At 50.8% G+C, this 24854-nt stretch overlaps 2 protein-coding genes across 9 annotated transcripts in view; both read right to left on the bottom strand.

The window, feature by feature from the left end:
* Positions 1-1607: 1607 nt before the first annotated feature.
* On the bottom strand, positions 1608-3813 carry OTX1 (orthodenticle homeobox 1; the record flags this gene model as incomplete). Its single annotated transcript, XM_082277051.1, has 3 exons — positions 1608-2366; positions 3037-3188; positions 3717-3813. The coding sequence occupies 3 exons, from the start codon at positions 3811-3813 to the stop codon at positions 1608-1610; spliced, it is 1008 nt and encodes a 335-aa protein (XP_082133177.1).
* Positions 3814-8007: 4194 nt separating this feature from the next.
* EHBP1 (EH domain binding protein 1) overlaps positions 8008-24854 on the bottom strand; it is a 211231-nt gene continuing 194384 nt past the window's right edge. For all 8 annotated transcript variants that reach the window (XM_082303308.1, XM_082303307.1, XM_082303306.1 and 5 more), the window contains 4 exons: positions 17036-17135; positions 15844-15917; positions 9179-9293; positions 8008-9000 (listed from right to left, as the gene is read on the bottom strand). In XM_082303308.1, the coding sequence (XP_082159434.1) occupies positions 8910-9000; positions 9179-9293; positions 15844-15917; positions 17036-17135 (380 nt within the window). In that variant the 3' untranslated portion in view covers positions 8008-8909. The remainder of the gene's footprint in view (positions 9001-9178; positions 9294-15843; positions 15918-17035; positions 17136-24854) is intronic.

The following is a 24854-nucleotide window of genomic DNA, read 5'->3' on the forward strand; positions in this document are numbered from 1 at the left end:
CCGCAGCCGGCAGCGGCTGAGGGTGGTACAGCCGGGAGCCAGGGCTGGAAGCGCAGGTGCGGAACCTACACAGTGGGACAGAGGTCCGGCTGGATGTCCGAGTGTCCCTCACTCCCCGCCACCGGCACTCAGGCTCGCCCGTGGGTCCCGAGTTTGGGGGCTGCCCCACCGATCCTGGGGGTAAATTGCTGGTTCGGGCAGCGTTTGCCAGTCCCGTGAGTCCCACCGGCACCACGGGGCACCAAAAATCAGTAACCAATTAAGCGTCAATTAATGTAAGAGTGGGTCCCCAGCCCGTACCTGCAGAAGCGGCAGTGGGTCCCCCCTCCAGAGCACTCGCAAACTCATCACACACATCCCCATCCTGCTGGGACCCCCCCAAGAAATATTTCCCAGCTCCTCATTCCCCCCCAGGGCAGTTTTATGAGGAAGAGGAGGCGGGAGGGAGGAAGGAGAACAGAACACCACTACATTTATTAGTTTAGATTTTATTGGGGTGGGCGGGAAGAAAGGAGGGGGGTTGCCTTACAGTTGAAGGGGTTACGGCATCAAAAGTCACACGGACACTGTCCCTGTCCCCGCGGCGGGGCAAAGCTGCCGGGAAGCGCCAGCCCAGGCGGGGGAAGCAGGAACGCGGGGCTGCAGCCCCGACCCGCCACAATGCACCGACCGACACAAGGGGCTCGAAACAACCAAAACGAAAACCAAACCAAAAAACACACTCCGAAAAGCCGTGCGCCCCCCCCTCCCCAGCCCCAAGCCAGAGCTGCTTATCCCTGCAACCCTCCCCCCAAAAAATAAACCAAAACTTTTTTTGCAGCTTTCTTTTTTTTCTTTCCTTTTATTATTTTTTTTCCAAAAGTTTTGGGTTTTTTGGTCTGCAGGTTGCGGATCAGCTGGGCAGCCTTTCCCTCCCCCTTTGCCTCCCTTCTGGGCACCTCCCATGACTGCTGCCTTCCCCCTCACTCTCAGCCCCAGGACGGCACAGCCAAGCCTGTGCAGAGCCCTCGAGGATGGACGGAGGACATGAGACAGGGAAAGATTCATTTCTTAGGGAAGAAAATCGAAATTAAAAAAAGATTTTTTTTTTTTCTTTTACGTTCTGTTCCATGTTAAACTCTAGATAAATGCCAACCCAACAGCATCAACTAAAAATAATCGTGGTCACTGGAACGGACCGAGTATTTACATCATTCCTGCCGCTCCCCACGGCAAGAGGCTGTACAGGACTGGCAAGCCGGGGCTTCCGCACCCGCAGGGGCTGAGGGTCCCCGCACAAAGCTGGGGGGCACTGGCAGGGCAGGAGCCAGCCTGCGCCTCTACCCAGGGGGCAGCAGGGGACACGCTAGGCTTTTTAATTTTTTTTTTAAACTCCTCTTCTGTTGCGTTTAAAAAAATAATAATTATAATAAACCTGGTGGAGTGGTGCAGGAAGCAAATAAATATCAGTCAGTAGAGATGGGGGCGGCAGGACCTCCCCAGGGCATCGCCACTGCTAACGAAGAGGGAGAAGGAGGAGAAGGAAGAACCAGAGTCCTGCCCAGGAGGCGGTGGGGAGTCCCCGGGTGTGGGGTCAGTGGCAGCTTGTGGGGATGGTGATCGGCCCCTCACAAGACCTGGAAGCGCCAGGACGCCTGGTCCTTGTAGTCAAGGCAGTCGGGGGAGTTGAAGTTGAGCTTCCAGGAGGCAGCAGCGGCAGCGGCGGGCTCCTTGTAGTCCAGGCAGTCGGAGGAGTTGAAGGGCAGCCCTGTGCCGCCGTAACCTTGGTGGTGGTGGTGGTGGTGGTGATGGTGGTGGTGGCCCGAGCTCTGGCTCAGCGGGTGGTGGTGGTGGTGGCCCGGCACCGAGGAGGGCCCCATGGGGCTGAGCTGGTGGGGATGGTGGTGGGAATGCATGGGCGCCAGGTAGGAGCTGCAATCCACGCCCCCGAAATAGGACGAAGAGGGCGGCGCAGGGTAGCCCTGGCCGTACCCCCCGCCCTGGCTGTAGGACACGGGGTAGGAGGCGGAGGCGGCCGAGGCGGCGGGGCCGGCCCGCTGCATGCAGGAGGCGGCGGCCGGCGGCAGCGGCTCGGGCACCGTCACCCCCGCCGGCGCCGCGCCGGGAGAGATGGAAGCCGGGCTCCAGATGGATGACGCCGGGGTGCTGAGAGAGGCCGGGGCGCCCACCGGGGCTGAGGAGGCCGAGCTGGAGGAGGAAGACGAGGCGGAGCTGGAGGCCGCTGCCGGCGGCGTGAACTGCCCGCTGCTCTCCGAACCCGAGCTCTCCCGAGCGGGCGACGATTTCTTCTTGGCCGGACGGCTCTTGGCCCCGCCGCCGCTCTGCTGCTGCTGCCGGCACTTGGCGCGGCGGTTCTTGAACCAGACCTGCAGGGAGAAAACGGGGTGCAGGGGAGGAAGGAGCGTGGCGGGGTGAGCAGGGGCCCAGGCAGCCCCAGAAGGGGCTCTGCAGCCTGCGAGCACCCAACCACCCTCACGCAGTTCTCCCAGTACCCACGCCCAGCCACTAACACTGCGCACCCCTTGCACCCCCAAATATAATCCTACCCCTGCCTGGCAACCCAGCCACCCCATAACCTGCCAAAAGCAAGGATGACTGGGGTCAAAGGCTGTGGTGTCCCAGCTCGTGCACATCCCTGGCACAGCGACAAAATTTGGGGGACAGAGCCTGCGTTGGGCGCTGCCTGCATATGCCACCCCTTTGGGTATCCAGGGAGCAGTGCCCACCAGAGGGAATACGTCTGAGAAACACCCAGGGCTGCTATGCCCTGGAGCAGGTGGAGGGTGACAGAAAGGTATTAACAAAAATAAAATTAATACAAGAGGATAAAAAAATAAAAACAAATGCTCCCTCTTCAGCTGAATATCCCCACAGTGGGACAGAGAAGTGGATGGGAGGCCACACGCATCCCTGTCCCAAGGAAACAGGGATGAGTGTGGATGGAGCACCCGGTCTGAGCGGTGCCAGCTGAGCTGGGGTGGCCCTGCATCCCCTCGTCCCACAGCGGTGCAGGATTCCCCCACGCAGGTCCAGTACCTGGACTCGGGATTCGGGCAGGTTGATCTTCAGGGCGACTTCCTCCCGCATGAAGATGTCAGGGTAGCGGGTCTTGGCAAAGAGTGCCTCCAGCACGTCCAGCTGCGAGCGGGTGAAGGTGGTGCGCTCCCGCCGCTGCTTCCGCGGGGTGGCTGCGGGATGAGCACCACCACAGCGGTCACGCTGGGCCCCCACGCACCTCCCGCACGCCCCAGCACGGGGGGAGCCCCGGTGTCCGTGGGGCAGGGGCCTGAGGCGCACCCCCGCTGCAGACCCCAAAGAGCGGCAGTGTCCCCCACACCCCGGCTGCCGGACCCCATCCCGCTGCGGGCAGGGCAAGGGGCACAGTACTGGGGAAGGGTCAGGCCTGGCTCTAGCGGGAGCTACGGGGAGATTTCGTTGTGCTGAAATAAATTACTCTTTTTTGTTGTTCACTTTGAAACTTCTTTATCCTTAAAAATCCCTGCGAAAACGAAGAAACCCCGGGAACAGGGGGGAAAATTCATCTAGACCCCAATCTCCCCAGGCAGGGGTGCAGACAAACCGGGGGAACCCAGCCCACAGCCCACCCTAAACCGTACGGCCCCACCAGCTCTTCCAAACCCACACGGGATGGAACTTTTTCCCCTCCGCTTGCTGGAGGATGGTGGGACTGGGGGGCCGCGGTGCGCGGCACTCACCCGGATACCCCACGGAGGGATGCAGCAGGTCCATGGTGGGGCCCGTCAGCCCCAGCCCATTCATGCCGTAAGGGGGCTGTTTGAGGTAAGACATCATGCTAGAAGCCGGGCAGTTTCCTCCAAAGTCCCGCAGAAAAAAAAAATCAAAATCAAACCAAATCTATGGGGCGGGGAAGGGGGATATGAAAAGGGAAAAAAACCTGACAAAAAGAGCCCCCGAAAACACCCCAAACAAGAGGCAAAAAAAATTTAAAGCCAACGACAATTAAAAAACGGAGCACAAAGTCGGTATGAAAGGAGTTTTTTCCGTTCCGTCCCGCCGTCACCGCCGCGAGGTCCTCGAGAGATTGCAGGTGAAGTGAGAGAAAAATAAAAACGAAGCAAAAAAAAAAAAAAATTAAAATAGCGACGAGGATCGAGAAACAGGCGGACTTCTTCCCCGCGCAGAGGCGAGGCCGGAGCGCCTGGGGAGAGAGTGGAGAGAAAGCGGGTGAGGCTTCGGCCGCCCGAGTCCTGCCGGGGGCTCCCGCGGGGCTGCGCCCACCCGGCGCGGGGGCTCCGCGCGGGCGGCTTCCGCTTGTTAATTTTATTATTATTTTATTTTAAACGAAAGCGAGTCGCGCGCAAGTGCCGAGAGGCAACAGTGCCCGGCGATCGGGAGAGATAAAGCAATTATTTAAAAAGATAATTGGATTAGGAATCAAAAGGAGGTATCAGACGAGGGAAGTATAATTAATTTAAAAGCGAGCAGACGGGGACGTTTTAATTAGAAATGGATAAGAGTTAAAAAGGGGAAAAGGAAAAGAGCGCTCCGGCAGCCGAGCGGGCGACGGGGCCGGCAGCCGGGACGGGACGGCGGCGGGGCCCGCCCGGGGGCTCGGCAGGGCCGGCGGGGGGGGACGCGCACACGAGAGACCCGGCAGCGCCCGGGCTCGGTGGCAAAACGCCGCAGATAAACGCGGAGGGGAGGAAGCAGCGGAGAGACCCCGGGCGGTCCCGTCGAGCCCCGGGGGCAGCCCCCGCTGCCGAGGGTGAACGGGGGCACCCGGCCCGAGGGGAGGTGGATGCCGGGCGGGGGTTCGCGGTGCCCCCCGGTAGGCCGGGGCCGGGCGCAGGTCGGGTGGCGGCGCCGGGACCCGGCGTTGCATAACTTTGTCGGGGACGCGGCGGAGCGGGCCCGTCCCGGGAGGAGAGAGTGGGGAAGACGGGGGAAATAAAAGTGAAAAAGAGAAGAGAGAAAAGAGGAAAATCCCGAGGCAGCCCCGGCCCGGCCGTGCTCACCACCCCTGCCCACGGCGCCGCGGGCCCGCTACGCTCCGTCCCGGCGCCGCCGCCCGCCCCGTCGGTGAGCGCGGTGCCCACCGCCCCCGCCCGCCTCACCTGCGCGGCCACCTGCGGAGCGACTGAGCGCCCGCCCGACGGCCGCGGCGGGGGCTGCGCGGGGCAGCGCGGGGCGGAGCGGGCGGGGGGCGCGGAGGGGGCGCGGCGGGGGGAGGAGGGAGGGGGGCAGGCAGGTGAGAGGCGGGCTGGGGAGGGGGGCCGGGGGGGCGCTGCCCGAAGCCGAGCCGCGCACCCCCGACTTGTCGGGGTGCCCCGCGTTACCTTGCCGGCGGCCCGCGCTGTCGGGGCGATGGAGCCGCGGCCCTGATGAGGATTGATCACCTACCCCCGGCCCTACCCTTGTATGTGCGCGCAAAGCAACTGCGTAACCAGCCCGGCGCCAATCCCCGGCCGCTCCCCGCCTGACTGACAGCCGCCCGGGCAATGGCAGCGCGGGGCGACGGCTCGTCCGCACCGCCCCGCGCCGCTCCGCGCTCCCCCGCGCACCGACCCCGGCGCCGCGGAGAGCCGGCCGGCCGAGCGACGGGTGCAGGGGGCGGGCGGGCAGGGCCCCGCGCAACTTCCGCGGAGAGGGCGGGTGGTGGGAACTGTTGGAGAAGTGCGGAACAGAGGGGGGCCGCTCCGCGCCCGCGCAGCTCTGCCCCCTCCCTCGGGGAAGCCCCCCACACCGCTCCGCGCCGCCCTCCGCGTCCCTGCCGCCCGAGGAGATCGCAGAAAAAGTTTCGGCCGCCGCCTTCGCCGGCACGGAGGGCGCTCCTGGGGAGGGGAGGCGGTGTCGCGGCCCCCCCATCCCGATGCCCGCAGGCTCTCCCAAACTTTGTGCTTTGAAATCCCAATAAAACTACTGCGACCGCACCTTTCCCCGCGTGTCCCGAATTTGGGGGCTCCGCGGGGGGCGAGCGGGCGGGGACCGCACGGGAGCGGCGGGGAGAGGGACGAGAAGACACGGGGCCCTCCGCACCGCTCCGCGGGGCCCCACTCCTTGCTCGAGGCGGCGGGGTCGGGGCGCGGCGGCCGCGCAGGCGGCGGAGCGGCCCCGGACCTCTAAAGAGGCTCCGGTGGGCAGCTTTTGTTGGTCTCCCCAAATCAACTCCCTCTAATTGCAGTGGAGCTGAAAGCGAGCTAATGTTCAAAGGCGCTGCCCGCCGGCCCCGATCGGAGCGCGGTCTCCCGGGGGGAAGACTTTCCCCCCCATTTTATTTTGTTGTTGTTGGAGGGTTTTTTTCCCCCTTCTTTTCAAATCTTTTTTTCCTGTGCGAGGAGGGAACCGTCTAAGCCGGGCAGGAGGGAGCCGATGAGCAGAGCGAAGGAGGTTAGCAAGCCCCTCTGCTCTCCCGCAAAAGTCAGCGACACGGGCACTTCTCCCCGTAACAAAGGCGCCGCGGCCCATTCACAAAAAAGCAAAGGGAGGAGGAGGGAGGAGGAAGAGTTTGCGGGGGCAGTTCTCCCCCCTTCCAGCCCCTCTGCCCCGTTTTGCCCCGGTCCTGCCGGGGCAGTTCCTGGCTCGGGCTGCGCTCCCCCCCGCCCCCGCCGCCTTCCCATCACTTCGCCCCGCCGGGCAGCCCCGGTCCTGGCGGGCAGCAGGCCCCCCCGAGGCTTTTCCCCCGCACACACACCAGGGGGTATCTATGCCCCCCCAAGCCTCCCGCAACTCCCGCGGTTGCCCAATCCCCAATTGCAGACGCCTCCCCGCAGGCTCGGCCGGGGGCTGCGGGCAGGGCGGGCGCGGGGCTCGCCACCCCCCCCGAGGTGACGGTCCCGATCGGCGACTCCGATCCCCCGTTCCCTCCGCCGGACGGAGCTGGCGCCCTCCCCGCTGCGCCCAGGTAAGGTCGGCGGCAGGGCGGGACCTGCGGGTGGGCAGGGGGCTGGGCTGCGCGACCCCGGCCCCGGCGAAGGGCAGGGGCAGTTCGGTCCGGCTGCGGGGCGGGGGCCTCCTGCGGCCGGTTTGCCGGGCTGGGGGCGAAAGACGGGGGACACACACACTTATTTTTCCCTCGGTCTAGCGACTGAGTTACTTTTTTCGCTTTAAAAGCTAGGCAAACACCGGCCCCCCTAGGCGAGGAGGATGCCCGCCCGCGGCCCCCCTCGCCCCAGGGACAGACCCACGCTTCGGGGCTCAGCAGCTCCCGGTGCCCGGCTGGGCAGGCAGCGCCGCGGGCTTTGGCGCCTCTCCCCTCCCGAGCCTCCGCCGCGCTCCGCAGCCGCGGAGCCCTCGGAGCGCGCTTCCTCCCGTCCCCAGCCGCTGTATTTTTACGGGAGGGCAGAAGAGCACGGCGGAGCCTGCTGCCCCAGCCCCCCCCCCGGTGCGGGGGTGCTCCGCGCATCTTCCGAAACTTTGCATGGGGCCAAACCCACCTACGGGCCCCGGGGCAGCCCCCAGTTTCCCAGGCCGGTACATCCCGCGGCACCGGCGGCCGCTCGCACAAAACCGGGCGCTTCTCTCCTCCACGGGGGACTTTTTCTGGTGAGAGCGGGAGGGCGGAGCGGGCCGCGGGCCGCAGCTGCACCTGGAGCCGCCGGCGCTGTTGGGGTTCCTCGTGGAGCGGCAGCCGCAACCCCGCAGGGTTCGGGCTCCTTCCGCCAGCTCCGCTCCCCGCGGGTGCGTTCCTTGCGCGCCCGCAGCCGGGCTCTGGCCGCGCATCCCCCACGCCGCCGGCGGGCGGCATCGGCCCCCCGGGGAAAAGTTTTACCTCCCCCTCCCCGAGCTGCATTTTATTAAAATCAAACGAAAAACTTTTCCGTCCGGTGGGTTTCGTTGCGCTGGCGAAGCGCCGGCGGCCGGGGCGGCTCGGGGCGCGGAGCCCCGCTGCCCCCCCCTCCGCCCCCGGCCGGGATCGGTCCCTTCCCGCCCCCCAAGCCCCCTCGCCGGCCGACCGCGGGCGGGAGGGGTGAAGGGAGTTTCCCAGGTAAAGAGAAAAGCGGCAGTTACGGTAAGAAAGATTCGGGTTTTATTGAAAATTTTATATATGACTCGGTGTTGTAATAAATAAACGAGACGAGCTCCACGAAGGGACGATGCGAGCGCGGGACACGCTTGGGGGCACACGGACGGGGCGGGGTGCGGTGGGGAACGCGGCCGGGCGCAATAAATAACGCGGAGCGGGCGGCGCGGTCCGGTTCGGTCCGCGGGGGGACGCGGGTGGGAAGTGCCGCGCTGTCCCGGGCCGGGCCGGTCTCTGCCCCGGGCTGCCCCGCTCCGCTCGCAGCCGCTCCCAGGGTTTTGTGCCAGCTCTGGGGGAGAAGGCCCCCGAGTAAACCAGAGCAGCTCGGCTCTCCTCCCGGGGAAATGTAAAACTGGTGTAATAAACCACTGGTAAATACAGCACATTTTTAATAATAACTGGGGTGGATCTGACCTAACTATAAAATGTAGGTAGCTTATTAAGTATTACATATGGCAGGACTAGATGAAACCATTCCCAATGAATTTTTTTTTTTCCTATATCCCCCTCTCTAATCCTATTACGACAAAAACATTTTTATTTCAAAACTCAGCCCTCCTCCAGCTACAGAAACCAGGACAGACTATTTCTTCTCCTCCTTCCGCCCATCTCCGGCATCGCCCGCACGCCAGGGGTCTCGGCGATTCCATTTCCAACGCTTTCGGCAGGAGAGCTGAGCCCACACGGAAATCATGGGACAACGCGAGTTCGCTTGAATGGAAAACAAAAAACAACGGAGTGGGGCCTGGCGCAGCCTAGATCTGGCCTAAGAAAATGGAAAAAAGTTTAATCTTTTTTTTTCAAAACATCTTTTTCTTTTTTTTTTTTTTTTTCCCAGTCTCATGTCGGCATTTTAAAAACATAAGAAAGCCGCGCTGCGATTTCGTTGCCGCCGCGGGAAGGCCGCTCACTGGAGAACGCATTTCTCTTCCTTCTTGGCCATCTTGCCTTTGTTTTGCTCGAGGGTCCTCTCCAAATGCTCGTCCTCTTCCTCGGCCCTGCGGAAAGAGGCGGCGGGAGGCGCGGTGAGGGACTGCGCGGGATGCGCACCGGCCCCGCTCGCCTCCGAGGCCACGCCGAGTTCCCCCACGGCCACGGCGCCCGCGGACGTGGACCAAACTTTCCGTGGGGACCGTGGTGACTCGGGGGGGACCCCCCCCCCTTTGCCCGACTCACTGCTTCTCCTGGGCGTCCAGGTCCCTGACCAGCGCGTCCCGTTTGTTAACGAGAATAACGAGTTCGTCCAGCAAGAGCTGCTCTCGCCTCTTCTGCGCCTCGGTCTTCTGCCAGTCTGCGGGAGAAGCACAACAAGAGCAGCGGTGAGAGCCGCGGCCGCCAGCGCCCGGCACAGCCAACCCGGCCGGAACCGCGCCCGCTGCGGCCCGGCCCGGCCCGGCTCGGCACAGCCCAACGCAGCCTGGCACAGCCCGGCCCGGCACAGCCCAATACAGCCTGGCACAGCCCGACCCGGCCCGGCACAGCCCAATACAGCCTGGCACAGCCCGACCCGGCCCCGGCCTCTCTCCCCAGCGAGGCTATCGCGGGGACAAGCGCAGCCCGGCGGCGTTTCGCCCACCTTGGTTTCGGGGAGTTCAGCAATGATTTGGGGGTCGTTTGTGTGGGGGTTTCTTTCCTTTTTTTTTTTCTTTTTAGTGTAGAATTTGTTTTGTTTTGTTTTCCCCACGCCTGTGCCTGCTGGCGGGCATGGCCACTGCCAGGTTTGCCCTCCCGGAGGAATGCCCGCTTCCCGCAGCCAGGCTCCTCTCTGCGCACTCCTCGCCCGCTCTCAGCGGCTGGAGGAATCTCACACTGCGCACCATATGCTCCGCAGTAACTTTAAAGGCAGGTATCGCTTAATTAGCATTTCCCACTTTGAAGTAAAAATACACTTGCTACAGAATATCGCGGGGCCCCTCCACCCCCGGCGCTGGTAGCCAGCGGCGGGCGGGCCGCCTCGCTATTCCCAAAGGGATTCCTCTGGCCGCGGCCCGCCGGAGCCCGGCCCAGCCCGGCGCAGCCCCCCGGGGCCGCCCGCAGCCTCCGGCTCTCCAGCCAGACCGTGAGGGCTTGTCGCTGTCAGTCAAGCCCCAGCCTTCCCCGCCTCCCTCATTAAGAAGGTAAACAATGAAAAGCAGGAGCAGTAGATTATGAGGGAGATAGCAGGACAATTGAGGAGCGGGAGGGAAAGAGGACACCAGCTCCAAAAAAAAAAAGAAAAAAAAAAACAAAAACAACCACCGGGAGAAGCCATCGCCACCGGCCCGGCCGTGTCCTCCTCCCCGGGCGCGCTTCCCGAAGGCGAAGGGGAGAGAGGGTGCAGTCCTTTTGGCTTTCTCCCCCACCCCCCCCCCGCGCTCTCCATTGCCCTGGGCGATCATGTTAAAACTCACATGGCTGGTGCTTATTCAGATAACCCGAACAATGCTCCCCACCGGTTACCATGTGAATCTTCACAAACCCCGCAAGAATGCGGTGGTTCAAATCCCCCTGACCCCCCTCCAAAGCCAAATTTATTCAAGACAGCAAACTGCTCAGAAGCTTTATGAAAGCAAGTGGTGCTAGAGGGAATTCAGCCTTGTATTTACAAATTAAAAATTAGATGCATCATCATGCAATAAAGGTTGGAAGAGCGGCAGAAAAGCAGGAATGTGTAACCGCTTTTATCGCGCCCTCCTCGCCGTCTGCCTGGGCACACGGGCCCACGAGCGAGCCACAGGAAAAGCAGCACGCAGGAAAACCCACGGCGACACGTGTGTGCAGGCACTGCGAGCAGCGAGCACGCACGGCCGGTCCTGCAGGCAGCGGGGGAGCTGCTGCGGTGCCACCAAAGCCCTTCCCGGAGCACCCGCCGGGCAGGGCACTGCGGAAACTTCCCGGGAGTTTCTGTTTTTCCCCATTTTTCTCTTTCTTTTCCTGGTTCTTCTTCCTTTCCTTCCTCATTTTCTTTTCTTTTAAATGTGTCCTTTCCCTTCCACCGTTGCTAAGGAAATAATTTTCCAGGTGTACACAGATTAGAAGTGGAGTTAGCAGCCAAAATTACTGGTAATCCAAGCCATTTTTTCCTGCCACAAAGCTGCTTTAATTTCGGTAGCAGCCTTTTAGGTGCTACTTCTTGGAGCAGCGTCTCGATTTTCACTGTTGCTTCCCCTTCTGCTCCTTTTGGGCAAAGCTCCTTCAGTTCAACCCATTTAAAACACACTGCTCTGCCACTCTGCGAGTCAGAGCTTCCCCAAACCGCAGCGTTTTGCCCCACAAATAAAGCCCCTCACACGCAATGAGATCTCAGCATGACAACACCACCCTGAAAAGGGACACGGCAGCACGCCAGACAGAAGAGGAGAGAGACACACATGGCAGAGGATTTCAGGGGTGTTCGCTTCCCCCCAGACGTGGTCCACAACTTTCAGGTTAACTTTCCCCCGTCTTCAGCTGGGAACCGTGCTGAGACTCAGGCTCCCCGGCACACCTGGGCACACGAAGCTCTGGATGAAAAGGGACTTGAAATCCATCGTCTCTACCTGGACTTTATTTAAATTTTTGCAATTTTGATGGTTTTCACTTATTATTTTTAAAGCTTTTTTCTTTTTTTTTTTTGTTCATCCCCTGCTCTCCGGCTGCAGCAACAACTTTAGTTTTTGAAAGAGCAAACAAGTCAGAGTATTTCAGTACATGTTTTGCTCAGTCCCTCACTATTTTTCTCTGTTAAATCCCTTCCTAAGTGCTACAGCTTTTGTTGCTTCATCTTATAGCCCTGTGAAGTAAATAATGTGCTACTAGGATTTCATGGAACCAAACTGTGTATTTGTTTTGGATTTTGTTTGTTTGTTTTTTTCTGCATTTGCTTATTATTAATGTTTGAAATACGCCATGGGAAAACCTGATGGCAGAAATATTCCCTTGCAGTTTTACTTCCATTTCTAGAAAAGGAGTCTGCCTTTCCTCCCCCCCAAATAAATAAAGAGTCAAGCAGCAACTGATTAAAAGGGGAACTGACTTTAAGTATTTAAATAGCATTTTATAGGTGACTACCTTGCAATTTTGTTTTATCCAACAAAATACTGCTGGGCAGCAGTTTTGGGAAGCATCCCTATGTTTAAAAAAGAAACTGTGTTCAAGTTTGATTCCTACCTGTTGTGCCTTTTAAGCCAGGATTACCTATAACACCTGTCACATATAGTTACCCAGGCTGACTGCAGCTCTGGGAAGCTACAATATGGGCTGTGATTAATTTGAAGATTTCAGAATAATACTGTTATAAAAGCTACACTCTGGACAAAAATAGGATTAAGCTCTGAGGCTGTATATGAGCTAAAAGTGTTGAAAGCTAAAGCCCCTGTGCCACCACTCGCGACGGGCAGTTTAAAATGACAGAGTTTGCTAAATTCACATTGAAGTAGAAATGTTTTCAATTATTCATCTTCATTGACTTCATATTGTCTTTTTTTTCCCCCCCCACTGCTTAAACTGATAATTACTTTGAGCAAACAGACGTCCAGTTCCCATAGAAATGCTTTAATAGAAATGGTCGAAAGTTCTCTTAGTAAAACCTTCAACCTTGCCACTATAATAAATAAGCCCAGCACTTTGATGAAAATTAACACTAGTTTTGTAAAGAGCACATTGGGGGATTGCAGTCAGGTCTTATCTTTAGTTCCAGTCAACTAGCAATCCTGAAAGAGTTTGCATCATCATCAGAGCAGGCCATTTGATAGGATTCTGCTGCTGAACCTAATCAATCTATGGAATACTGTGGCTGCGCGGTGTAACAAAGCTAAAATAGATTTACAAATGGGGTTTTAGAGGATAAGCTCCTCCACAGGATTACATATTGATTTTAAATATAAAAAGCTTATCATATAAACCATAACTACAAAAATAGTGAACCTATGCATAAATCCTTTTAGAAGAGCACCCACTTCAAACTATAAGCCAAGAATAAATCAAGATGTACAAAATCCGAAAGAAGATCCATTTCTTGGGCAGAAAATGAACACACCACCCGAAGGTGTGCAAAAATGAACTTATCTTTTCTAAGGAGGCATTAAAACTCGACTGAAAAAAAGAAAAGAAAGGAGTGAGAGGAAAGGTAGCTGAAAGTGAGGCATCTCGGCACTTGGCTGCAGCCGTAGTAAAAACCAGGCTCTGAAAGGCAGCACCTTGTGTACAGGAGCAGCTGGCTCCAAACAGCCAGGCAGGACGCCTGGGGAGGTGCAGAGGTGAAAACGGACCCCGTTTACCTGCGTTTTCTTTGGCCTGTTAGTGAGGGGTTTCCGGCCTTTCTCGGTCGGAACAGTCCAAGAGGAACACTTTCTAGCTGGAAGCAGGCAGTGCGTTAACTCCCTCTTTCTTATCTCTACGGCTCCGTGGGGGAGGGGAGGGAGTATGCCTTTTTTTTTACCACCCTGGGTCATTCATGTGCTCCTCGTGAAGTGCCGTAACCCTCCAAAAGGCCATTCAGCTGCCGGTGCCTCCATAGGAGCGGCCGGGAAGGAGCCACTGTCTCCACATCACTGAACATCCTAACGGGCAGCACCTCCGGCCGCCAGCGCTGCCCGCACGCTGCCCAAGCAGGCACGGCAGAACCGCCTTTATCTGCCATCAGCAGGCTCCCACCTTCTGCAAAGCTCTTTTCTCTCCTTTTTTTCCCTGTCATCAACCAGCTAAGTAAATTGGCTGACAGATTTTTAAACAGCATAGTCACGCGTGGAAGAGTTAGAGCAATTTACCAAAACAGTAATTACCACCTTTCAAAGACTTTTTTAAGTTCCAGTTTGGGTTGGTGTGTTCTGCCTTTCTTTTAGAGAAACAAACCGCTTCCATCCTGTTCCATATATATATGTGTGTGTGTGTGTGTATATACATATATATGTATTTTTTTTCCTGCCCATATATTTCAGTTCTGGAACTGGTGCTGGTAAAACCGACATCTGCCTTTTCAACTCTTTCAGGGAGCCCAAGCACTCATTAGCAATCGGCTAAATGCCCTCGGAGCCGACAGCGCTGGGCTGTCCGGGCAGCCCTTGCTTCTTCAGAGAAATCACACTGGAAATGGTGTGGTTTTAGCAGTGCTTCCCAAAAAGTGCATCTTTGCATCTTCTGAACACTGATGCACCCATCGAGAGGCAAGATGTCACAAAAGCATATTTTGAGTTTTCACAGGCATTTTCTTGGAAGAGTTTCTCCTTTAATATGTTTTTTGGGTAAAAGCACATAACTGTTAAAAGCTCTAGAAGACTATCAATAACCTTATTGAGAGTTAAAATGCTAAATGAGAGCTTTGTTGCATAAATAAAAAAATCCCCCAAAATAACCCAAATTCTCCAGCACTTAGGTTTGCTTTCTAGACCTCTGTTTAACCATATCACCAATAGCAATATAAAAAAGAAAGTAAAAAATGAGAGAGAGGAAAAAAAGATGATTTTCTGGAGTTCGGGCATCCCTCTCTGAACTTACAAAAAGAAATTAAAAAACCATTTTTGTTCCAGACAATGTGTAAATGGCACAAGCTGCTAGACATTCAAAGGCTGCTGCTAGGACATTTCAAGGCAGTATACATCTATGAGGCAATTAAACATGGAAAATTTAGATTTAAATTCAGTATCTCTTAGCTCCTCTCTAGTTTAGATTATTTTACATTTTAAGTATTTCATCAGTACGATTCCAAATTAATCTGGCTTGTCTCTGCAGACAGCAATGTATATATTTATGACTCAGGATTATCCAAGAATATACTAAAGATAGTCTTATGCAAAAAATATAACCACAGATGGAGAGATATGAAAAAGCTACCTGAAACCTGCTGCTTTTTTCCAACAAACTTATGCTCCTAGTGAAGTCTCCAAACTAATTAGAATTGATTTATTATGGATCAGGTACCTTATCAGGTGAAGAAAGAAATTACCATGGACAGTCAAAGGGTTGAGAGGTCAATACAGAATAGCAAAATCAATTTGCATTGATTAGACAAAAGGTCCATTTTACAGAGCCCAAAGGATTAACTTTAAAGCAAACATCTTTGAACTATAAGGCAGCATTTGTGACTGAGAGGTATAAGCGGTGCAGCATTAGAAAACACTTAAGATATTTAAATAAGAAAATAATGCAAGCAATGGTTTAAGCTATCTGGATGTTTATTTTTTATTATGAATCATCCCAAGGATTATTGTACAATTTGCTGGAAAGCCCTACGGAAAGGATGCAATTGTTTCATTTATCCCGTGTCAATCTTCCCCTGAGTGTTACCTCCATTCAGGTAAGGTGACTAAACTGGGGAGAAACTGCAGAGACGGGAGAAACTGTGCAAAGGATCGCACTAATCCTGCTGGTGCAGGATTCCTTGTGAGGAAATATTTACTTGACAAACGTAGTGTTTTACCACCAAACCCAAGGAGACTTTTTTCCCCAGTGAGACACTGTTGCAGAACAGGTCTGAAACATTAAAAGGAAGAGGCCCTCTTCTGTGGGCCACTTTTTCCTTTTTCTGCAGCACCAAAAGCAGCACGATGCCGCAGGAAAGCCAAGAGAGCACTACTGCAACAAAAAATTGTAAACCCCAGACACATTCTCTACCTCCTCATCACTTTGTTTTCAAAGTATATTGCAACAAGACCATACCTTCTTGTCCCGTATCTTGGATATTTAAAAAAACTTTTTTAATCCGGAAGAAAACCCAAGAACGGGATTGCAGCCTCAGCACATTTGCCTTGTGCTATCACTTGAAGTGATGCAAATACCAGCATTGCTAATGGGCTTCAGAGAAGCCTCCATGTTTGGTTCTTTCAGGTCCCAAACCCGTCTGGCAGTGAGCACTTTCCCCCCTCAGTCCCCAGCACTGCTCTTACCTTCAATAGCCAGCATTGCTCGCAGCTCCCGGTTCAGCAGCTCGTAGCGCCTTTCTAGGTCATGTTCTTTTTCCCTAGGCAAGTTGCAAATGTTCATCAATATGTTAATTACTAAATCATTAAACACTTAAAAGCACCTTTAACTTACATTGATTTTAGGACTCGCAACTGACTTTTCTCTTTAACTTTAAGCTACTCCAAACAAATGATACACAAACTTTAAACCCGGCTCAGGTGGCCTATTCAGTAACAGGGCCTTTTCATTTCATGTAAGGTCAGCTTTAATTCTGTCAGTTTAACTCCACTGTGCTACAGGATGCAATTATTTCATATTCATCTCTGGAGCAGCTGTTGTGGAATGTCCGAAGTATAAAATATTCCCCTAGATCTAATGAGCAAATTCCAGCATCAACTTATTCACCAAGATAATGTGACACTGGAAGTATTATTCTATATACATTCTGCCCTAATCAACAATAAAAATTAGACAAGGGATTAGAAAGCTTAATATTTTGCAGGTAAAATCCTCTGTCAAGTTCAGACCCAGCAGGAGATTGGTGAGCAGAGGCTCTTCCCAGGGAAGTATGCAGGCATCTACACTAGGTGGCATTACGGAAAGAAATATCATCAAACTGAAAGAAGCTGGAAGAGAAGCACTCGGGGCAGAATGTCTCTACAAACGAGCAGCAACTTCTCCCTTCCTCAACACTGCTAGTGAGAAAAGGTTCATTTGTCCTTACTTTGCAGTATCAGTGGTATCACTGCACTATGACTGACATGCCCTCAGCAGCCTGGTGCTGTTGAACTAGAGGATTTTCTACAACGCAGGTAGTGACTCAGATTTGTCTCTCTGAATAGACTTCACCCGTTTCATCTGAGGCACAATCCAAATCTATCTGTGCATTTCTAAAATGTAATTTTATTCTACTGTTGGTCCTTTGAAAATGTAACAGTGCTTAATATTTCTTTAATTTCTTTTTTCACAGCTCTGGCTAATCTTGTGTCATTGCACACTTCTCATTTTCAAGTCTGAAATATGAGAAAAACAAGTTACTCAATGTGTAACACATCCACACTACTCATTTTTGAGGGGTTAATTTTGAAGCCTAACAGGAAGAGAGTAAAAAAGGTTTTGCATCTATCTGAAGGGTAAATCATCCTTTTGTAAATGCATATGTTCATCTGTACTTACAGAAGAGAAAGCTGGTTCATTCGTCTTATTAAGGCATTCTTCTTATTAACCAGCATGAACCACTCCTGCATCATAGCTTCTTCTTCCTCTGTGTTTCTTCCTGCAGTCAAAAGAACTTCATTACTTAGGTGGCATTTCACAAATGGAGGTATGTACTTTCACTTCAGGTTTTGGAGTATCAGAGTTGCCAGTATCACTGAGCATGACAAGGCATATTCTCAAACGGTAAAAATATCATATGACTGCAAGTCCTACCTGCTTTATAAATAATTCTTTGAAAGCAGCCATTCCCCAGGACACATTTTAGTGTTTTTAACCATGCTGACGCCCTGACCTAAATAAATACCTTTTAAAAGGACCGTGTATTTCAAATTCTCCCAAATGAACTATATAATTGCAATGCTTCCAGTGAAAAAACCCTTACTGCTGAAAGATGTATGGTCATCACCAAATGCAAAAACAATCCCTGTGGGCAAGATCCACTCCACCCATGCAAACCCAGCACAGCCAGGATGATGAGGCAGGGATCAAAGCAGCTGCAGAGGAGATGCTAATCCTGAACTCTTGGCCAAGATGTGGGCACCGGATCAGCCTCTGTGTTCATGGCCACTCTTCCAGATGAGCTGGGAAGAGCTGCTCCTTTCCTCAACCTGCAACCCAAAGGGAGCATCTGCACAAATACAAATAGTCTTGGGATCCAGGTACCCAAGGGTCCCCATGTGTGTATGCATGGACTAGCGCCCCTTTCCCTAGCCCCCATCCATCCCAGGCAGGATCAAGATCAGGACTCTCCACAGCCTACCTGCAGGCAGTGCTAAGCTCTACCAGACCCTCTAAGAGTCTGTGTCACCACCTGTGTACCATGAGTGAAAGGCAGGTGAGTGTCCAGAAGGCTCCTGCCTGTGCTTTCCACGTAGCAGGGCTGCTGAGCCAAATTCCACTCTCTCTGAGCTCAGGGACTAGGATGAAGTCCTTTATGGAGGCTGTGCTTCTGTGGAAACCTGCCATTCTCATCCCTCAAGCTGACCTGAAGAGCAAAGGCTATATGGTCCCTACTGAATTATGAAACTCACACATTTCATAGGGTTAAAACTAATCTAGGAGTGAACTTGGAACAGAGGCAAAGCAGCATGAGCTGGGTCTTCTGAGCTTGTTTCCCAGCTTTGGTAGTGCGTCATTGGGAGAGTGTGGGGAGATGTCTGAGTTGAAGCACCTTGTGTGCAATATGGGAATAATCACCTGTACTGAACCTGCAAGGGTGCTAAAAGTTAATTCTTTGGTGTTTGTAAAGGTGTTTGTAAAGGGGTTTGAAATCTCTGATGCAAAGTGCCGCCCACTTGGGGATGCTACAGAGAATAGGATCTCGAGTGGCAGAGAAGCCATTTCTAGCACCTGGAGCTGGAAAGGCATCAGAAAAATATTGTTTTGCCCTAAACCAAAGCATTCAGTTCCTGGATGGGAGTGTTTCAGACGCTTGCACGTAAGAGTTCACCATGTGCATGTTCACACTCCAGTGCCACAGTAGTGTGCAAACCCAGACCTACATGGAGAATCACACCCTCACCAGGCTATGAGCCTCCTGCCTGCAAGGAAACGTTTCCAGCCTTCTCCAAACTCTTTGATTCCCTCTGCCATGGCCTTTGGGCTTGAGGCGCTCACACAAGGGCAGGAAAAGGGGATGAATAGGGAAGCGGGTCAGCTTGGGGTGGAACTGGTGGACCCACACAGTAAAGAAGAAGTTCCAACATTTGGCATACTCTTCCTTCTGATAGGAGACATCCACCCATACCCACTTATCCCCCTGGGAAGTGCCTGGTTGGTGAAACTTCCTGGAAGGGGTGCTTTCAGGGTCACAATTTGCTAGCAGTGAGACAGGAAGGACAGAGCATCCCAAAGAGTGGATGGACCTGCAGTGCTTTTCCAAGCAAAAGCAGCAGGGTGCAGCTCCTGGGGCAATGGAGCAATGAAAGAAGTAGTCTGACATGTAGAAATGCTCTCCCCCAAGACCTCCACTTCAGGTTTTGTGCATAAAATATCACACCACAGCATTTATAACAATATTCAGCAGTTCAGTGCACTTTGCTGGTGAGTTACAGATCAAAGGCCTTGCTGCTGTACTGGTACATCTAACAGGGTCTGCTTTTAGAAGCAGATATTAATCAGCACTACCAACCTTTTGTTGAAATGCACCAAGAAGTCGAAACTTATTCAGGGGAGAAGTCAAGAAGAAGGGGACAGATTGCTTTTTTTTTAATCCCTGCAAAATGACCAGTCTATTCTGTAATGCATGAGATTTTCCACTAGCAATGCGGCAAAGTTCTCACAACCAGACATCCGTGGCTGCAGTAACATTTCAATCAATTTGTTAGTTTCGGGGTGGACTGGGATGTCTCGCTGAAAGATTAAAAATACAAGCCCTTGCTGCATTTAATTTTGCAAGCCTTGAAAAAGAAATGGGAGAGATAAATGTCTCCAAAGTGTTTGGCTCCATGGTGGATCTGACTTCGTTGACTTTCGTACCATGCAATTTCAGGTTAAGAACATAAACTTAAGATATAATCTTCTTTCTATTAATGCATTCCTCCTAAACAGAGTTAGTTGCAACATATAATGAGAAAAGATCTGGGTAAAGCTTGGAGCTGTCGTGTCAGATCTGCACAGGTGCCTATTTTAATATATCCATGCTGAAACCAAAGCACATGAAATATCCATAGAATAGACTGGTTTAAAAGTGAATTAACAAAGTCTTGATTGTTTTTACAGAATTTTAAATCTGTTTTTGTATTCGCTTTGGACCCATGTGATGCCCTGACACTGGTCATGTGATATCGGCTGCGATAGGCACAAATCCCCGGGCAGCAACAAAAGAAGAAAGAGCAAAAAAGAAAAAGCTGAGAAAAAGCTTGCAATTTGGAAAAAGGCCAATTTTACCCTGGCGAAGGCCTTTTTGATCAGTGAAATGACACATGTGTGCAATATTAATAGTAGTCGATGCTGATATTTTATTTGTTGACCGTCAGCTTTTAAATTCTTGTGCACAGAGCTGAAACAAATTCTTCCCAGGCAAGCAAAATAAAGATGAACTCCCATATATAAGAAATTTAAATAACTCTTTGGCAAATACATTAGCATTAGAGCATTACTTCATTTTTTTTACTTGGTGAAAGGATGCTCATGAAACACTTTCAACAAAGAAAAACTGAGTGTTCTTACTGCAGTGATACTGCAAGCTAAACTCACATTTACAATTTCTAAACAAAAAATTTAGAAAAAGCCTTTCTTCATCACGGCTTCACTCTGTAAAACCCAAGCTGCTGCTGGGTGGTTGTTGTTTCCACTTTCCAAGTGTAAAACAAGTACTTCATTGACTTGCTACAAATGCTTGAAAATTTAAATTGGGAAAATATCTGTGTTGTTCTCAGGAAAAAAACCCCAACAAACTGTACAGATTATTTAAATGAAGCAAAAAACCCATGCTTGAGAACAAATCGATCTCACACATGCAAACCCCTTATCTAAGCCAGTACAAGATGCTGAAAATCTATAAATAGCCCACAGATCTTAAACTTAAATTTTTTCCATAATACATGCATTACACTATTGTTTTTGATAAACAACAACAACAAAACCCTTTTAAAGCTAGTAAGTTGGACCATTACAAATTAATCCTGACTTTAATAACTGGTTAAAGACCCCTTCAGCTTTATAAGTAACAAAAAATATTAAAGCCTGTGATCACAGCGAGCTTTTCTCATTTCTCCTCTAACCATTTGTTATTTAATCCAATACTAGTAATCCAATTTGTCCATCAGACTTTTAAAGGGCAGAATGCAACTTCTCCAGCTTAGACACTTTTCAAAGTACAATATATTTTTCAAATGAATGCTGGATGTTTCATTTTTTCCCCAACTGTTCCTAGCTCTAATGTATGAGGAAAAAAAGAACAAGATGAACATTGTTCGTACTGATTAAGTAAGAGCTCATTAAAGAGCTGTCAGTGCTGTACTTTGAATATGCATGAAGCATATAATCAGATCTAGTACCGTCACTAGAGGAGAATACGGTAAGTACAAAGGATTGATTTAATTACTTAGAGTGGGCTGTGGTGGTAAAGCAGTCTTGTTAGCGCAGAAAGAAAAGGAGGTTGTATTCTGGCACGGTTAGGGGAAAAAGGCAGTTTTAGCTTCTGCCACAATACCTAATCTCAGGATAAAGCACTTTACATTGTAGCTTAAAATGAAGACTGCCAGTTTTCTAAAAAGACCAGAATTCATCTTATCTTGTTTAACCTCATCTGGTTAACTATCTAGCAGAACATATTTATTCTCTTTAACACGTAATTATGCTTATACCTTTTTATCCTATAGTTCAATAATGACTTCTGAAAACAGTCTTCAAATAAGAGAGGGTAGTGCTGCAAACATCATATGCATGCAAACTGCTCGGTAAGAGATTTGAAAAATGCAGCACCAGAAACTCAGATGAAACAGTGAGTACACGCGCCTTTATGTGAAAAGTCAATACAGTTTTTAATGTCGGACTTTAACCTGAGGAGGCTTCTGGCAGGGTTTCTCTCATTTATTTTCTTTTTCCCCTCTTCCTTTCTGCCTCCCCCCCTGCCCCCCAACTCCTTTCTCTTCCTTTTTTTTTTTTTTTTTTAATTAATTCATTCTTGTTTTATTCTTCCTCTAGGAATCTAAGGGAATTCTCTCACATCAACTCCCAGTGCCATTTTCTAATTTCATTGTCTGGCTTGAGTGGTGAAGGATGCGTGCTCTATTCTTCTCTTCACTTGACATCTACCAGAACCCTCCTCAATGATTAGGAATGAGCCCAACACCAAGCCTCAAATAGCACAAGACATTAAATTCTGCCCTCAGATACGAGAAACTCCTACTGGCTTCTGAGTCGCGATTCCAAGCTGTAATAGCTCCTGCTCAGGATCAACAGAGGCTGCAGCATAAAGTTTGGTAATTTTGTCCCTTACCAGAACAAATTTTAGTGATAGCCAAAGTACTGATAGCGAGAATTTTAATGATAGCCAAGAAAAAGAAAAAAACAAACCACAACCCCAAATCCCTTTCCTTTCTCCTGTGGCTCATCACACATATTCCTGGTTGTTATTTGAAATCAACTTGAGTCAATTTTCTTCTACAATACTCAAGAAGCGCGGTAACAAACACATTACCATTTTTTGAGAACAATGTAAGCAACTAGCTTATTTCAATGTTGTACAGCTTCCTGGCAGTCTTTTACAAGCACATCTTCCTTCATATGCTTCTGGATTTACAAATGGATTTTTGCTTACACTGTAAGCTAATTATTTCTTAAATTATTTAAATAAGAAGCATCTTGACAAATGTCTCTTCTGAATCAATTTGAAAGAACATTTTTTTTTCCCTTTCCTGCTGAAAGTACTTTCAAACTCAGCCAGCTACCAGTGTATGTATGTACCATTAGACCCATTATTTTTAAGCCTTTTGGGCAGCTAGACATTAGATAAACCCAATATGGATTAACATAGTAAACCTGTACATTGCTAAGAAAACAGAGAAGAAAGTGCTACAAAACACTGAGAATACCGCTTAAAAGGAAGAAAAAGCAATAACATGCAGGGACAAGATTAGTTTACAGTGTAAATGGATGAATACAGTAACTCCTCTACACTTTATGGCATCGTAAATCTGTCAAGATAAGACAATAGATTAATATTTTTTTAAAAATCCTTAAATGTAAATGTATTTAGCTGTTGTGCAAAAATGAATTACAACCTGTGGAAGATAAATATTAAGGGTTTACATCAGCACCCCAAACCAGCCCATTCGGTCTGGCAAGAAATAACAGGTTTACAGAAATAACTCTGTATGCCGTCTTAAGAAGTAATTGTTTTTAAATTTTATTTGCACTGTGTGTAGTGTGTGTGCCATGGTGTCATGGTTAAACATAGAAACCTTCCCATGTCTCCCCATTTACCTCAACAGAACTACATGAAAAACAACCTGCTTAAGACAGAGCCCATTCTTCATCCATTTGCTGATGTTTACACACAGTTTTAAAACAGAATAGAAGAAGCTTTCTTCACTCAACACACTTGGGTGAAGAGGCCAGCAGGAGAATGCCAGTGCATGGGAACTGGAACGGGGCAAATAACAACAAAAACTGGCCGACTTCGCTCTGCTCCTCTTTCTGGGCTATTTTGTAGCTGACAGAAGCTTGGTGACTACTGAGAGCCGTTCAAATGCAAGTGAATTCCACAAATTTAGAGGAAGGTCTTTTGAAAACGTACCCCACTGTCTTTATTTGTCTGCTTAAAAAAAAAAAGTTGCATTTACCCAATCACAGGAACGAGTTTTTACAAGTTTCTCTATTAGGAGCAAGTGGACAGATTGGCTTGTTTACCTGAAGGAGAACATGAATGGCAAATAAAGAATAGTTCTAGGATGTGTCTCATCTTGTCTCGCAAGAACCTGGGGAAACTCACTGAAATTGAAGGTAGTGTGTTTAAAACCGATAAAAAAATGATCTTTCCTCAAAGCCTCGTCATTTACTGGTAGAACTCATTGCCACGAGGCAATGTTGAAACTAAGAGCTCAGCAAGAATTAAAACCAGGCTGAATGTTGAATATGGAAAGGCAAAGCTGTAGCAATAAATATTCAAATAAACAAGTGAAAAACGGCGGGAGGTAGGAACTGGATCCTCCTGCTTTAGGACACAAGCTAACCTTTAAGTTTTAGAGGTTAAATTAAATGTTCCCTGAGGCCAGGTTAGCCTGTAACTGGCCCCTGCACAGATTCTTGCCCCTGTCTGGGTTCAACCCGCACCTGTCCCACTACAGTAGAGTGTTCTGGACCAGACTGTGGGGCTGATCGGCTGTGGCCATTACAGTGTCACTGAAAGGAAACACGGGAAGGGACGAGAAACGACGCTGGGTGTTTTAGCTGACCAACCTCACATTGCTAACAAAGGCTGGTGGAAGGTCTCAAACGCTTCCAAGTCAGCAGCAGACTTCCCACTGATTTTAACAGTCTTCTCACCTTGCTCACTGTGAACAGCTTATGCACAGACGAGCTCTTGTTTTTAACGTGAGTTACTGAATTTAACAAATACTTAAGCAGAAAAGCCTATATTCACAACAGATATTTTTTGTAAAGGAGAGTTACACGAGACCTACTGCAAAATGCCTCTGACACAACTGAAAGCTACAGTGAAAATTTTTAAATGACCAGTGGTCCACAATTTTTCACTGAGTGAAAAGTCAGTCATCCCCAAACAGATGTGGTTTTTCTGAAAAATCACCCTCCTCTGCTTTCAGAGAGCTACCTTTGGTGGAAAACCTCAGAATTTTGGATAAAATATTTTTTCCAAGTAATCAGTGTCAAAACAGAACCCACAACAGACACCTCACAGCATGAATGGATGGGCTGCTCCACCTTGAGCTTCAGGCCTCCCATTTGAGATTACCACGCCCAACTTTCTTCCAGAATACTTCCTCCTTTCAGAGCAGGAGGACCTCCTCAGTTATTAAAAAACACTGAAAATGAACAAGAAGAGCCAGCAACAGATAAGCAAGTGGAATTGTTGTTTAGATGATACTTTAGAAGTGGTAGCTAGCAGATGAAACCCCAGCACAAGTTTTTGAGTCCAAGCTGGATGGGAAAACGCCTAAGAACATTAGAAAGGCAAATTCATGGCCACTAACTTGCTGTCTGAGAGCAGTTGAGAAGGAGACATTGATGTCCACACAATGGAGTCTCATAAAGGTAGGAATCGACTGCCAAGAATCTGCCAGGCAGAGTTACATTGCAGCGCATTGTCCGA

Source organism: Coloeus monedula (genome assembly GCF_965178545.1).
Source record: "Coloeus monedula genome assembly, chromosome: 2".
Taxonomy (NCBI): Eukaryota; Metazoa; Chordata; class Aves; order Passeriformes; family Corvidae; genus Coloeus; species Coloeus monedula.